The sequence below is a fragment of the Paramormyrops kingsleyae genome, chromosome 4 (assembly GCF_048594095.1).
Source record: "Paramormyrops kingsleyae isolate MSU_618 chromosome 4, PKINGS_0.4, whole genome shotgun sequence".
In the NCBI taxonomy this organism is placed as follows: domain Eukaryota; kingdom Metazoa; phylum Chordata; class Actinopteri; order Osteoglossiformes; family Mormyridae; genus Paramormyrops; species Paramormyrops kingsleyae.
This window is the reverse complement of record NC_132800.1, coordinates 33,328,170-33,344,823: the sequence shown is the minus strand read 5'-3', so window position 1 is coordinate 33,344,823 and position 16,654 is coordinate 33,328,170. Positions and strand designations below refer to the sequence as shown.

At 44.2% G+C, this 16,654-nt stretch overlaps 1 protein-coding gene across 1 annotated transcript; it reads left to right on the top strand.

The window, feature by feature from the left end:
• Positions 1 to 376: 376 nt before the first annotated feature.
• ccdc13 (coiled-coil domain containing 13) lies at positions 377 to 16,654 on the top strand. Its single transcript, XM_023815650.2, has 21 exons — positions 377 to 548; positions 1,334 to 1,614; positions 2,148 to 2,296; positions 2,536 to 2,678; positions 3,082 to 3,171; positions 3,592 to 3,708; positions 3,927 to 4,031; positions 4,394 to 4,567; positions 4,680 to 4,856; positions 5,507 to 5,713; positions 5,843 to 5,940; positions 6,660 to 6,737; positions 6,925 to 7,044; positions 7,146 to 7,297; positions 7,375 to 7,480; positions 7,975 to 10,403; positions 12,183 to 12,256; positions 12,981 to 15,247; positions 15,330 to 15,489; positions 16,285 to 16,409; positions 16,520 to 16,654. The coding sequence occupies exons 2-16, from the start codon at positions 1,349 to 1,351 to the stop codon at positions 8,141 to 8,143; spliced, it is 2,151 nt and encodes a 716-aa protein (XP_023671418.2). The 5' UTR covers positions 377 to 548; positions 1,334 to 1,348; the 3' UTR covers positions 8,144 to 10,403; positions 12,183 to 12,256; positions 12,981 to 15,247; positions 15,330 to 15,489; positions 16,285 to 16,409; positions 16,520 to 16,654.

Genomic DNA, 16,654 nt, shown 5'->3' with positions numbered 1-16,654 from the left:
TTATTTCTGACTGCAGACGACTAATAATGAGCAGTTTTGCAGTGTTACAAATGCAATATACTGTAATGACCGTGCAGTGGAAAAGTTATTTATTCTGACGGTTATCACCGGTTATTACCTGATCTAACCAGGAAGTTGTAGAAAATACAAATTAGGTCAACACATGCGTACATACAAGGATACAGTGCGGAACTTATGGTAAGAAGGGGAAACCCCGGTCCCCGGCCCTGAGGTGCCGTGACTCTTCAAATCGGAAGTTCGGAACGACAACTTGCACGCGAAGTATTTCATCGCGAGATCGGCTCGCGTGCTGCATCGCGTGGAAATGACGTATTATCCCGTTTTGTGAGCTGGGGGCGCCGTCTGTGTTGCTATGGAAACGGATAGCGTCTGTATCCTGTTGACGACTCGCGTACAAAAGTGATAGTTCGTGCATTAAATATTTGTTTATCCAATTCATATGTTTGATTTATTATAGTGTTTGGTTAATATCAATTCAAGAAAAATATTGATAGTCTACTTTTCAAACTGGGACATATAATAGTCGGGTGAGGCTGACAGTTTCCACATTTTTAATATGTTTCTTATTGACTCATCAGTTTTTGTTGATGGTTTGCCTGCTTCGATACACCGTTGGTGCTGATTAGTAAAAATCAAACGAGCTTCCGGAATAGCTATTGTAATTAATTAATCAATATTAATTTATCAATAGAGGAATAATTTAGTCAATATTGTGCTATGATAAAGTTTAGTGCAACAGTAGTATCATTGTAATCGTTGTCATTAATAATAATAAAAAAAATATGCTAGAGATAATATTAGAATATTCATTGTCTGGGTGACATATGTCAGTTGGATAACAATTGTACGTGTCGCTTAACCATAGTCCAAATAAAACAAGGAATTGTGGGAGAAACAAAAATGATCTTATATTAACCTTTCACTGATATTACAAATCCTGATATTACAAAATTTCAGTTGCCTATATTTACTTTATGAAGATCTATCAGGCATGGATGTCTGCATTGATCTTCAAGACATCCAAAGCACATTTGTGAAAATCGATCAAACTTGACTCACTGATCCTTAAATACTTCTCACGTAATTACTGATTACTGACTAAGGTTGTCTGCTGTTTTTCTCGACATAAAATGGTTATAGGTTCATTTACATTTTATTAAAGATAACTTTTTTTTAGTAGCCAATCGTCGGCATATTTTAAATTTGGAAGGGTTCAAAATTTGTAGCCTTGCATAATTGTGCAAAAATTGCAGTACGGTTTTAAAATCGTACTGGCTTTGAGACATGTTGCCGTTATGTTTTTCTCGCTTAGAATCCCGTGGGGTAGATGGAGTCCATGTCACTAGGGCACTCTCTGTCGGAGGGCGATGCGATAGCAGACGGCGATGAGGAGAAGATGACGGCGACGCTGAAGCTGCAGTTCCAGGCTCTGCAGCAGCAGCAGGCGAAGAGGCTGCAGCAACATCTGGAGAATAGGATGGCGAGGAGGCAGGGCAAGGTCTCTGATGGCTACAAAGAGGAATCCTCTATCAACCAAGGTGACCTGAAGCCGTCAGAGATGGACAGAGATGCGGCTGATGGACTGAATAAAAGGTGGACAAGCAATCGCAGATGTACAGTTTAATTTCAATTTTAATTATTGTTTTGTTGATTTGTCAGTGAAATCTTGCTACATGCAGTAATTGTGTTTCTAAAGATAATTCCTAAAAGCTGTACTTGCCCATTGTTTCAACTCCTGAAAAGTCAATCACAATAAGAATGTAGAAGGATATGAAAAAAAGTAATCCTGCATTCTGAGAGTAGAGTTTTCATATTTAAGTGTTATTTCTGTGTACTGTTGCATCAGCAATTAAGAAATATGACTAAATGGTAGTAATATTAGCGTTGGCGAGATTCTAAATAATTTGATAGGAGTAGGTAAATCCTACACAGAAAACATACATTTACATTTGTGATCTTTAGTATCCATGCCTGTAAAATCTATACCTGACTGTGAATCTTACTTTATTTTCTTCTCTGTGGCCCTGTGGAACTGTTCAGTTAGCATTTGCGTGGCCGCCTGCACTTGGAACTTATTTGCTTCATGATTCCCGGTAAACCAACCCCCCCCCCCCCGGTGCTTTCAGGCTTCTGGAGGATACGAACGAGCGGCTGCAGGAGCAGCTGAGGGAGGCCTGCGACGAGAACGGACGGCTTCGCAAGCTCCTGAGTGAGAAAGACTTTGAAATCAAGCACTTGAAAAGGAAGAGGGAAGAGGAGCGGCTGGCTTTAGCCGGTGTGTGACAGGGCTCCCGCGTGCAACGTGAACAACAAGCCAGCAAGTTTAACCGAGTCCTCATCTATATAATGTTTTAATTTGTAGCATCTCATTGACTCTTGTTCTGCAGAATGAACACTTTCGGGGCTATTTACACAAAATTGTTATTTAATACATGTAAGTCTGCAAAATTGCACATGCAATTAGATGCACTATATTGCTGTTGATGTAACATATTCTGGTTGTTTTCCCCCCAGGAGTGTCTGGTATAGCCGGCGACCTGGCCGCCACAAAGATCGTGGAACTGTCCAAGAGGAACCGGGATCTGACTGCTGAAGCTGAGCAAGAGAAGACCAAAGTGAAGCGAGCGAACAATAGGATCAAGGAGCTGGAGAAAGAGGCTGGTGTTCCCATCAGCATGACTTACCCTCCACATGAAAGCATTGCAGTGTCATGCAGAAGCAGTGATGTGGCCACTGCAGTAGTACAGGATATATGATTAATTCTCACCTTTTGTTATGTTGTTTTTCACATCCAAACGCCCACAGATTTTCTGTATATATGTATATTATATGAAGTATATTTATCTATAATATGTTCAGTCATCATATTTGTATTTATCATACTTAATATTTTTAAATTTGTAGTATTATAATATTATTAGTATTATAATATTAATATTCTATCTCTGGAAGGAAAAGAATGGAGAATTTAGTTGCACCCGCTGTGTACAATAACAATAAAAGTATTCTATACTATTTTGTATATTGAATTCTGTTAATGTGCTCAATGTGTGCCCACAGCTCCAGGCTGTTCTGTCGCTCAGCCTCACTCCTGGGAGTGGAAAGATGGAACAGAAGATGCCTGGACAGCAGTCAACAGAGCAGCATGTGGTAACCCTTTGAGATGTATATTATAAAACATTAGACAACAGGACTGTGGGTTAAACTGATTTTCTAAAAAAGTGAAACTATGACACAGTGAAGCAGAGCAAATAGTTTCACTGGAAAGAGAGTACTGCTGAAGGATTGCTGCTAAACCAACCCTCTTGAAGTATAAAACACTATAAATGTGTTTCTTTAAGGCAGGATTGTCCTGCTTTGTGTTCCTGGGCCAGAAGCAGGGAGGATTAAAAAAAAAGAAACACATTTAGTACTCAATTTACACCTGGAATTAATTGGTGCTATGAAACAAGGGCTGAGCCTGAGTGCCGAGCAGTTTGGACTGAGGTCCTCCAGGACCTGGGCTGATCTGGGGAATATGAGTTGGGCAGCCTTCGTGTGACACTTCTGCCTACCGTGTTGTTTCTGAAGATCGAAAATCTGGAAGTCAAAGCACTCCAGGAGAAGCTGTCCGCCGCCAATTTTAAAATGACCGAATATCGCAATCAGATCCAGGCAGTGAAACAGGAACTGAAAATAGCTCATAAGGTACGGCCCTTGTTCTTTACCTTCTCTTCACAAAGTGCATTAGAGGTACGTGTAAATAGGCGTACTTCATAATGTCTTCTCCCTGACAACCATTAGGTCTTTTTTTTTGTAAATTTTAATTCTATTTGGATAGAGAATTCAAAGTGCGAAGACTATGGTGTTCAGCTATGGTAGCTATGGTAACGGGTCCAAAGAACGGTTGGGTGTGCGTGGTGCAGGTTCTATGCAGTGAGCTGGGTGAGGATGTGAACCTGCCGCAGCTGCTGAGTGTCCCGGGCAGCTGGCGAGGACGTTCCCAGCAGATCCTGGCCCTACAGAACAGGGTGAGAACCCAGTAATTTACCTCACTTGACTTTTAATCGTGGTTGTACTCCTCTGGAGCTACCTTTGACCAGGACTGGGCCAGAGTTGACGTGAATATCCTGGTGCCACCTGGTTTGTCTCCAAAGGACCTCGACCCAGGGCTCTTGTTTTGACCCTGTAATCTACTGGGCAATCTGACATTGATGAGTCACCTATGAGGAAGAAGCAGAAACAGTCTCACATCCAGAGGACCGGGCAGACCTGTTGATTTATACTTTTTTACTTGAACACATGTTTTCTGGGAGTCGTATTCAGTTTGTGCTGGAATAGCACTGCGATGGATGGTGTCCGGGTGACGAGAGGTTGCTGCCTCCTACTGTAGGTACGGGAACTGGAACAGCAGCTGGGCCAGACAGGCCAGAAGAAGCACCAGTCCCCTCCCAGCCTGGAAGAGGAGATGCTGGGCCTGGGGAAACTGCAGAGGACCCAGATACTGCAGGACAAGAACATCAGTCATCTTCGTAACCTGGAAAAAGAGAGGAGGGAAGCTCTAGAGGTAATCTCCTATCTCGTAGGAGGAAGGGTCAGCTCAGTCTGGCGTGTTATCTCCCGGAAGTAAACAACTTTTATCGTTTTCCTGTTCTTGATGTTTCGTTTTGGCTTAACAGAAGATCACCAAGGACCACGAGGCGCTGCTTAGAGACCACGAGGAGCTGAAGATGAAGCTGGATGGATCCAAGGCCAGAATCAAAGTTCTGAGCATGGAGGTGAAGTCACTGAGAAGCCAGGTCAGCAGCCTCCTGGACAAGGGCAAGCACGACGACGAGCTGGTGGAAGCCTTGCTGGTAAGATGATGAAAGAACTAAATAGTGCCATGTGGCACTCGAGAAGGCCCGGACTCGAGAAGGCCCGGACTCGAGAAGGCCCGGACTCAAGAAGGCCTGTCCTTGCAACCTGGCGTTGCATAGCACTTATTGTTTAGAATAGTACAATTCCCAGTGGGCAGAATGTTTTGTTGGGTTCCTCAGTGTTGGTTATCTCCATGGTTCCTTGGTCTTAGGGGGCTGATGTTTGCAGGTTCTCCTGTTCATGCTAATTTAGTCCCAGTTCTGTGACCATGCGGCACAATATCTGTTTTCTTGGGAAATGCTTTAATACAGAGGAGCCGTAGCTATGCACTCTGAGCTTTCAGTGTCATCCATTTATGTCACATGAGACTTACTGAAACGACTCTGAGGTAATGCCCTTCTCTTGAGTAAAGAAAGAGGCTTCTATCCTGTGATTCAGCCCGGAAACCCACTGGAACCGGCGCGCTATGCTCCTAGACATGCAACAGTGACAAGAAATAACTGTCGCAGATGGAGTGTGACAGTGTTAACCAGAAAGTCCTGTGGTAGGAGCACCCAAGGCACACTTGGCTTTAAGGGGACAGAGCTGGAACACGTCAGAGCTCTGTTTTCACAGCACCGGACGCCGTGTCGTCAAACGTTTACAGAAACAGCAAAGGAGGATGCAGGAGACGCTGAGGCAGCTGAACCAGGAAGAGCCGCACAGCAAGGCGGCCAAGCAAAGGCTGGGTCAGCAGATCTGCACCGTGGGCCGGACACAGAGCCCCCTGGTGGAGCAGCTGAAGCTGAAGGTCGCCGACAGGGAGGCCAAGGTCAGGGAGCTGGAGGAGGAGATCAGGCTGCGTTCCCTCAAGGTGAGGAGAGATTAATTATACCGTTAATTTCAGAAATGGCTTCCTTGCAAGCTGTGCCACCCACGGCCACTACTGAACCTGACTGAACTTGAGCTTTGTTAACGAAATTTTTGAAATACTTTTTTGCAGAAACATAATGGCGAGGAATCCAGTTCAAAGGTTGCCCAGTGTTCTTCTAGACCTCCAACTACAGGGGGCGATAATGCAGAGAGATTGTCCCCTGCACGGTATACTTTGTGCTGTCAATCATAGTACTGTCACACCCTTTTACAGTAATATAATGCGCTGAGCATCATCTATAGTTTGCATTACTAAGCTTAACAGAGAAGTTGCATTTTCTTGGCATACCATGGATACTAACTGTTGTTAGTGCTCTCTGTACAGTTATCTTTAACTACTTTGCTTGTTTAGCAAGGCAGAGGAGTTACAAAGTCCAGCTTAAAATGTCACAGGAAAACATGTGGCCTGTTTATGATGTTAACTTCCATTTCAGAGTCACAGAGAGCTGTACAGAATTGGTGTGTCTCTCCTTTCTAGTCTTTTGCATGAGGAAGGGTTACAAAGCATGAATGTTTCAGCCTTGCTCTGTACCTGGATTGGGGCTGCAGACCACCCATCTGGCATAGTGTCTTTCTGCAGTGTAGGAGGCATGTAGAAGTACACAGTGCTGCAAAACTGTAAAACTGCCACTGCAGAATAGCACTTTTCAGAAGCTCGTGTACAAGATGAGCAGAGTTTTAATGAGAGATGTCCGGCTGTTTATCTGTTTCTCTGGAGATTTCCTTGGTTGGACTTGGAAGCCGTCAGTCCAAAATGAAAAGTGTCTGCTGCAGAACTGCTCCTAGAAAATAACAGGAAAGGATCCTCAGCCCTCGCATTGAATGCGTCACTGGCACGCATCTCGGCTTTGTCTCCTTGATGTATTGGATGTTTCCTGAACTTGCAGAACGGCCTCCAAACTTGGGCACAGACTGGTGAAGTCAGCAGAAACGGGGCCTGTTTCCGGAAGCGGTTTGACAGCTGGGTGAGGCCCCCCCATCAAGATTCACGCTTTCTGGCATCACTGGGCCACCTTGGCTCTTTGCCTAAAACAGCGCAGCGGATCATTTACAGATAGATATTTAAATGGTTCTGTTAAGGTCAGTTTTACTGCACTGTCTGGTGCGCGGGAGCGCAGTGTAACATTCAGGCCGCATCTCCCGTTTACGCAGCTGCGGTACCGACGAGCTGCCGTCCCTGCAGGCCCAGTGTAGCGAGTACCGGGCCCTGTACCAGGCGGCCGGCGTGGAGCGGGACCGGCTGCTGGAGCTGATGAAGGTCCAGCAGGCCAGGTGCGACAGCGCCCTCTGCTGTCCCGGGTTTCTTCGTTTCACTCGCACGCGGACAGCGTCGGTACGCCGATCGCTGACGGCAGACGTGCTCGGCTTCACAGGGAACAGGCGGCGGCAGAGAGGGCCGCAGAGGCTGAGCAGAAGCTTCAGGCGGAGCGTCGGAGGGCGGTGACCCTGGAGCAGCTGCTGGAGAAGGCCAGGCTGGACCTGGGCAAGGGGGCCAGCCCGAGAGCCGGCAGGAGGGCCAGGATGGGTGCGAGGCGGGAACCACCTGGGCAAAGGGGAAGGGTGGGTGTCCCCCAGCTGATGCCCGTGGTATTCCCCACACAGGAGTCTCCAGCAGCTGCACGGCTCTCCTCCCCAGTCAGGTCGACCGCCCTGTAAAAAATCCCTCAGGCGTCGCCGCAGAAGTTCAGCTTGAGGAACTGAACGCCAAGTGAGTGCGGCGGAAGCCCAGCTTTGTGCTGGCGTGTGTTTAACCGCTTGAGTTCCAGTGTCTGAAATGGCTTCACCCCCAGGGATCAGGGTCACTAACCTGCATCCTCAAGAACCCAGAAAATAACCAGCAATTATTGCAGTTAAAGTCAATTTTACAATCATTATGTACATGCACAACAAAATTAGGTAGCAGGCTCATTCAGTGCAAGAATCACGCATAATACTAGTAATAAAATACCAATTAGTTTCTTGCGTACGGTGCAAGTTGAGTAGCTGTTCTTTAGCTTTAGTGAGTGCCTTAAGGTCCCAAGTGAGCCCACTGTATTCCATTACTTTGCAAGGTGCTTCTTCCCATAGAATGAGCCCCCATGGGTATAACTTGTGCTATGGATTTATACGGCGGTTATGGGGAGAGTTTGGGAGGAATAAGAGTAGGTCCGGCCTTAAGACAAGGCAGCGGGATGTTGAGCGGCTGTCCATCTACCACTGCAGACTGGCCGCCCAGCAGGAGGAGTGCGAGAGGCTGAGGGCCGCACTCAGGAGCCTGCAGCAGGCCAAGGAGGATGACCTGAGGCACTACAGTGACATGATGGACCAGGTCAAGCACATCTTCTCACAAGCCCTAAGGCAGCACAAGCAGGATGTGCAGCGGGGTAGCTAACTGCCCCATCCAGACATCCAGGAAGAACTTTTCTGGTATGTTCTAGCAGATCCCTGGATGCTCTGGCTTTTTGTCTCACCTGGCAAAGCACCTGAGACGAAATCAGCCATTAAATTCAACCCAAGCTCTTGGTTTGCTGAAGCTTATTTAAATAAGCGATGTGTTTCTTAGTATTTCAAAGGCCCTCTTTGAAATTCGCAACCTGTCGAGGACCCGGGCATCTAAACGCAGACACGTTCACAATGCTTCTCTGTGCAATTAATTCTGAATCTTTTATTCACTGGTCACATCTGGACTACTGTATAATGTATAAATGTGAATTAAGTTTGTATCCCTTACTTACTCAGACGAATGCTCATTTCAGATTAAAATCAGTACTCGGTTGTGTAATTTCTCGAAATCGGCATGACTGTGGAAATAATTCCAGTTAGTGAGAGACTGGTCTTCGAATCAAAACCACAATATGAACTTAATGTTTAAGTTTATGTCTTAAATGTTTATGTATTTCATATTTTAACGTGTTTTTTGTTATGCGAAAAAATTAGTTGCTAAAGGAAAACAGACCCAAATTCTTTTTTAAATCCTAGGACGTACTGTAGAGAGATTGTTTTGTATGGAAAATTTACATCTTAAAAGTGAAATACATGCCCTCGGAAAGCCCCGCCCCCACAGCGCAGAGAGCATGCTCTGAGCATGCTCAGTCAGTGGCTGTGAGCCACTAGGAGCAGATGTGCAAGACGGTTAGCTTCACATTTATAACACATCCGCTGCAGTGACCGCAAACCCCCCAATACACCTGTAGGAGATGCTGACTCGACATTCCTAGCAGGGACTGCCCCCGCCTCATTGACTTGGCGGTCCGGCACTGGTTTCAGTTATTATTAAGCTCCTCGAAATACCATACATGAATTATGTTACCATAGAATCAAAGGATTCTATAGTTGGTTTGATTCCACCTGTGGGGAAAATTTGTTTCGCTTGACCGCGTCTCTTTTTGACACACAAAATAATAATAGCACATGTGGTGCATAGATCCAATACAAATAAAAAACGTCTGAAGCTAAACACGGATCCAGTGGTTGATGGTAGGTTTTTCTTTTTATTTTTTTTCTGACTGCCCAACAGTGCGAGAATAGTAAGAGCTAATGAATGGTGGTTCAATGGAACAGGCCGTCCTTCAGTCCGTAGAACTTCCACGGAGTTTGCCAAGCGCACACATCTAAGCGTGAAGGCTTCTCTGCCATCGCGGCGATCTGTCCACTGTACCCAGAACAGAGTCGCCACATTTGCAGCATGCCCATATAAAAGCTGTTTTCTTCCTGCTTAGGCCAAAAGGGATTTAGCAGAGTCTTTTTACTCTGATGCCTCTGACACACACATACACACTCACCACCGCTCCCTGCTATTCCTCATCACGCTTAATTTAAGCCCATGGCTGACTTAGTGTCTGGTTTGAAATACCGCACTATTTCGCCCAGAATCCGTAGGGACACCAGGCAGGTCCAACCCGAACTGAGCGAGAAAGAACCAGAAGACAAAAATACCAGGCGCTGCAAGTGATCAAATAAGCCTTTATGCGCTATGGAACAAATAACGGCCTGTGTGAAATAGCCGAAGGATAAAATGAAATGCACCTTTTTTTTTATGTTAACCTCCCCCTGTGTGCTGTGCAAGCCGTCTGTGACTGACAGGGTACAGTTTGGACCAGGCAGATTTGACTGTCACTAGGTAAGACCAGTCACAGCCAAGACCTGCAATTTCCTAAGTGGTCAGTGGGCCAGGAACTGTCTCCTTCGATAAAAAGGTTACTTTCCGTGTATTCTGGCAGGTTGCATCCAGGAAAGCCGTGCACATTGACAAACATTTCTTAGCTCAGCATGGATTCTTGGTGCGGAATATCTTTTTAAGACCGTCGTGTCTGTAACTATTTCTCATGAGGGGTCTTAAAGGGAAACGTGAAATATACTTCACCTGAAGTAGTTCCTCATTTTTTTCTTGAAAAGTAGAATCCATATTCCTTTATTCCTATAATTTATAAGTGAGAATAATTGCACAAATAATGATCAAAATTATTGTAAGAGTAAAACCATATACATCAACATCAACATGTTTATGTGCAGGCAGAAACTTGGCCACTCTTTTGCTAAAGGCAGATCCCGAGGACCCCTGAGTTTCTTGCATTGTGGAGGAAGTGAAATGATAGTCAGTTTTCTTGGTCGGGGGGCTTTTCAAGTAAAGCTTTGACTGAGGCCCAGAAAAGGTAAATCCGGTAAATAATATAGTTTTGTTTTTTATAGAGTAGTACACTTCTCTCTGCATTCTTTATAATTTCTACAAAGCATGAAAAGCACATCAAACTTAAACACATCGTTTTCCCATCAAAGATTTACTTTTAATTCTCCTTTTATTATTTTAATTACAAGGAGAAGACTTTTCTCCAGTAATGTGCTTTTTGAAATGAACAAATATCAGCATTTAAGCTGAAACGCCCCTGTTCATCCTTGGATTTGTTGTGTTTATTAATACTGTCAAAATATTCATAATGTTGTGTGTATTGTCTAATACTGTCTATAACTGCTGCAGTGACACTGAAATTATCCTTCATGGAGCTAACAAAGTTAATCTTTTATTGCTTATATGGTAAAGGTGAGGCAACATAAAAGATGTTTAGGACAAAAAAAGTCATGGAAATGCTTAAATACTCGTGTGTCCCTCTTATTAGTTTATTACTGGTTTTCAGAGCAGTTAACTGAAATGCCTATAAATCAAGTACAGGGTTTAATTATCTTGTGCTTCTATCATGGGCAGTTCCAATTTACTACACAAGGTGGCGCAGTTGAGCTATATTATATATCACACAGCTTCTCATCACATTCAGCGGTGCAACTTGAAAAACTCAGAGCTACTAATGACTCCATTTAATTCGAAGTTTGAGATTCTGGGAATGCTGGGAATACTGTACTTATTTTCATGAAACAGTGACCTATACTATAAATCCAGGCTTAATTTCTTCAGAACTTAAATGAATAGGTAACACATAGCTCTACAGGTTGAATTTCTTTCTTGACCATGACGTGTTTGATCGCCACATTCCTCTCTTGATTAAAACCATTTTGCCATACCTTTTACTAATCTATTTAGCAAATTAACTAGACACAAGGTGAGTGTGTGTGCTGTGATGGATTAGCATGTCATCTAGAGCGTCCGCATTGTCGTCTGCTGTGTTTCCGGACACATACCCCATTCTCACCTAAAATGCCTGACAGGATAAGTTATGGAAAACGGAACATAAATTAAAGATTTTGATTTAGAAAATTGCTATTGGTTAGATATATTAACACTAGTATTAACACAATAAAAAAAAATATCTTCATTGTCTTTATTTAGGTAAATGATAAAATAAGCATCAGTAATAAATAACATGCTGTGTGTCTTGGGTGCACATTCCCGTTGGTTTATACCAGTTTGGCAGGTATTAGCTGTGTCTCGTTAGCTTACTGGTCTGTCCTCCAGAAGTCCTGTTGAATTTCAGACCTCAGGCCCATCACAACAAAGGGATAAAATCACCTTGCAAACGGTCCTGAGAAGATGGAGTTGTGATAGGTGGAGAGCACCCCTCAAAAAAACATTAGCCATGTTTTTTGTTGATAGTTTGATCGTAGCTTCATACCCCATTCTGAATACAATGGAAACGCAATGTGTCCTGCTGGTGACAGTGTGACAGTGTCAATGCAAATGTGTCCGTGTCAATAGTAATAGTCAAAAAAGGGTCTGTCGAGTTAGAGGAGCTGACCAGGTTAAATATGCTGACCTACACTAAATTACTAGAGAAGATAACAAACCCCAAACCCCAAAAAAGCAGAAGAGAAAGGATCACATTATTCAAGGTCACATCACAACATTCAAGGTCACATTACATTAAACAAAGTACATAAAAGTATTCGCTTTCAGGATAATTTCAGGCTGAATTAAAAGTATATTTATGGAGATTCATCTTCTCCCGGACTGTTTACTTTACTTTCTGGATCAACGGAACAAGCAAGGACTGATTCTGACTTTGCCCTACCTATGAGGTGGAGAGAGAGGCTTCATTCAAGCCCAAATGGCAAACAGGTGAGTCCATTTGCGTACATGGTGTTTTCGAAAGCATACCCATGCACCCAGATGAAGGATTTCTCCGAATAAATCTAAATCTTTCAGTGTGCGACTTTCTGCAAACATGCAATATGATTAAAAGTGATGAAATACTTAATTTCTGCAATCAGTGGAAGGTGGGGGGGGGGGGGCATTTTTGTAAACAGAGAACGTACAGCACACACTTGACTTTTGCCCTGATTCTTAAGTTATAATGTCACGTTAAATTATTATATTTTATAGTTCAAAATATTAAATGCAGTTTCATCCATCCAAATTTTTTTATATCCTCCTGAGATCCCAGGGGGAAAAAAAAGGTTTTTAAACGCTGATTAAAATTTTGATTTGACAGGAAGGTCACACACCCACAGATGTGATGTCATATTAAAGCTAACTGTCCTCTTTAAGGAACAGTGGGATTTGCATATTGGGGGGATATGCAAAACACCCACACAAGGGTTGTGGCAAAATAAAAACACTTTAACAGTTGCAGGCATGGTTACAAAGGTGAGTCATGCTAGGTGGAATACCAATTAGCAGAATGTGTCAGAAAAAACAGACACTGGGGATAATTTGGGGATTAAAACAACACCAAATTATGGGCTAAAGAATAATCGGTATCGCGGTGACTCAGTCATGACTAAATCCATATGCTGTGAGCTCCGCAGAACTGGGAGTGATGACAGGGCTTCTGTTTTGGAAGCCACCTGTGTCAAGGCCAACTGAGAAAGAGACATGACCTGCTGTAAGAAGGATGCTACCTGCACACTGCAAAGAGACATGACCTGGTGTAAGGAGGAGGCTACCTGCACATTGCAAATCGACATGACCTGGTGTAAGGAGGATGCTACCCGCACACTGCAAAGAGACGTGACCTGGTGTGAGGAGGATGCTACCTGCACACTGCAAAGAGACATGACCTGGTGTAAGGAGGATGCTACCTGCACACTGCAAAGAGACATGACCTGGTGTAAGGAGGAGGCTACCTGCACATTGCAAATCGACATGACCTGGTGTAAGGAGGATGCTACCCGCACACTGCAAAGAGACGTGACCTGGTGTGAGGAGGATGCTACCTGCACACTGCAAAGAGACATGACCTGGTGTAAGGAGGATGCTACCTGCACACTGCAAAGAGACATGACCTGGTGTAAGGAGGAGGCTACCTGCACATTGCAAATCGACATGACCTGGTGTAAGGAGGATGCTACCTGCACACTGCAAAAAGACGTGACCTGGTGTGAGGAGGATGCTACCTGCACACTGCAAAGAGACGTGACCTGGTGTAAGGAGGATGCTACCTGCACACTGCAAAAAGACGTGACCTGGTGTGAGGAGGATGCTACCTGCACACTGCAAAGAGACGTGACCTGGTGTAAGGAGGATGCTACCTGCACACTGCAAAAAGACGTGACCTGGTGTGAGGAGGATGCTACCTGCACACTGCAAAGAGACATGACCTGGTGTAAGGAGGATGCTACCTGCACACTGGAAAGAGACGTGACCTGGTGTGAGGAGGATGCTACCCGCACACTGGAAAGAGACGTGACCTGGTGTGAGGAGGATGCTACCTGCACACTGCAAAGAGACATGACCTGGTGTGAGGAGGATGCTACCCGCACACTGCAAAGAGACGTGACCTGGTGTAAGGAGGATGCTACCTGCACACTGCAGGAAAACAGCAATACAGTCTGATGAGTCATTCTTTCGCCATTTGGATGGGTTTACATTTCATGGAAGCTGAAGGATGCTTTCAGCTCACAATGCTCTGCTGGACGGCCATCCATCTCATGGGAACCATTATGACTCATGATTGCTCTGCAAGGTCACGTGACGTCCAAGGAACATGAAGCTGTTTTGGAAGACTGACTGTACGCTATGTTCCCTCATAAATCATGGCGATAACACCCCCAAGCACACTGCTAAACAAAGTCAAGATGGTCTTATGAACACCAGGATGATACAGGTCTACACATCATTGAACCTTTATGGGAAGCTCTGATGTTCAGCGTCTGAACTAGATTTCCCCTCTCATAGAAGTGGATGACTGTCTTCCTAAGTAATGGTCCTATACCCCACCACACAGTTCAGGACTTATATGACAAGATCTGAAGAAGGATTGAAGGTCTTCTGAAAGCAAAGGCTGATCCTATATATATTTATATTTAAACATACCTTCAAATCTGCAACCGCTGAAACAAGATAAGTGTACTACACATTTGTAGCTGCTTGGAATAAGAAACATGGGCTATTTTATTCAGCGTCATATATTCTAAATATAAAGAAAATCCCCGGAGCCTCAAGGATGTTAATTTCATGGTTCGCTGCTTCCATAAGTCCCAAAACAAACAGTGCAACCAAGTAAAACAAGGGCCAAAGCATTTCTGGTTTACATCTTTAAGATCTTAATTCTGTCATGGCAACACCCTGCGTTTGTTATTGTGCTTAATGCCTTAATCACTTTATCAGTGCTAATTGCCGACATCTAGCAGAACTGAGTTTCGCAAACGAAAATTGATGGAAAATAACAGCGCTTATAAAATAAAAGCCTCGTTGCTTGCTACTGGGTTGTTGTATGGTCCGAATTAGTAGGGTTTTACAATACAATGTCATTCATGACACTAGCAAAGACTAATGCTGACAACTGACAGACTGCACTGGCTTTCTGTCTCAAATCTGATTGATTGCCGATTTAGCTTTTTTTTGTTCCTCGTTTAACGTTGATTTATTGCTGTTGAGTTTTGCTCTGACCCTGGAGATGAAAAAGCAGAGTTTGCTGTCTGAAAGCCAGCTACCAGCCACTGAAATCAGTGGCGTGGAGAGGAAATCATGCACTGCCTATTAGTTTAATTCCTGGTCCTAAGGACAAGCAGTATGTGGATCCAGTGTTCCCATTAACCAGCAACCTGCTTTCTCGTGTTTTGATAGGTGCTGCTGTGGTGTTATCATAAGCAAGTAAAAATCTGGAGGGTATGTACATTAGTTTAATATTCAGGCACGGTGTTTTATTAAGAAAAAACGAAACGTAAATGTCAAGGATACGCCGTGTTAGCAGGGGAACACGTGCAGCCAATGAGGGAAGTGACATTCAACAAGCCGGCAGATAAACCACTTCAAAGGCAATCGGACGAAAGGAAGTAATCTGCAATTCCAGGAGGGAACTGCGGGCTGCAGAAGCAAGAGGCTGGTCATCTGTGAGCATTAAAAAGCGTGTAAGGAAGACAAATCGGAAAGTGTCATTTAAGACCTGCACATTCTTAGCAGATGACAGGGCTGCCAGCGGTTGGGGACACGCTAAATTCTGTAGCCTTTGCTTTGTTTAAATGCTTATTAAAAGTTAAGGACTACTGTGTGACTTTACGCAGCACGGAGCGGTAGAAGAGATTTCAAGTGGAACGGATTAGTCCTCACAGAGAACCAGCGTCTTGTTCATTTCGCCAGTGCTAGAATTCCCGGGTGTATCTTGTCTGCTGTTTGCAAACATTCATATGCACTTGCAAATGTCCTTTTCCTGTATGAAATGATTGCTTTTTGTAGAAAAAGATGTAAAGAGCTTCTTGCTTATAAATTCTGGAGGCTCAGAAAGGCTACGTTTTAGCAGTGAAAATTTTCTGTTTTTTTTCTTGGGGGGGGGGTGTAATTTAAGGAGAGGATGAATTTAAGAATGAAATGAAAACCATTCATAAGGGATTTGATAGATATGGTTAAAACTAATAGAAGACAAGTAAAACTCAATTAAATCCACCACTTCACTTGCCATTTTTATCGTTTCCCATAAAATTGGGAATTATGGGATGGTGGAGGAAATGCTCACTTGTGTAGCATCACTGTGGACTCATTAAACACATATAGGGACAATGGGGGTGCAGTTTTGTTTCAGTCAGTGGCAATCGAAGCTTCATGTGCCGCATAATGCGATAATAGGTGACCATCATCCTGGGGAATATGAGCGATTTCTCACAAGATCCAAAGATATATGGGCCATGCATTAATATGCATGTTTTTAGGTAGCTGTGTGACCAAGACTGTCACGTCCCAGTCACACCCCCGACGCACAAAACGCACTGGCTAATCAACGGAGATCAACCACACCTGCGGATGCGACGATAAAAACACGCTGCTCCAACGCGAGGTGTTGCTGTTCCAGTGAGACTTCCTGAGCTTCTCTTCTTTGTCTTTCACACAGCCTAATCTAACCCTCTCATGTTGCTCCTGTTCCTTCCCCACTTCCCCGGATCCCAGCCGTGTCTTGCCCCCGTCTGGTGCCGTCCACTTCGGCGTGACTCCCCCAGCTTCCTCGACCTCCTGCTCCATGCCCCGACTCCCCCCTTCTGATTCTGGTTCCCTGAGGTTTAATAAACCCTCCTGTCTTCGCTA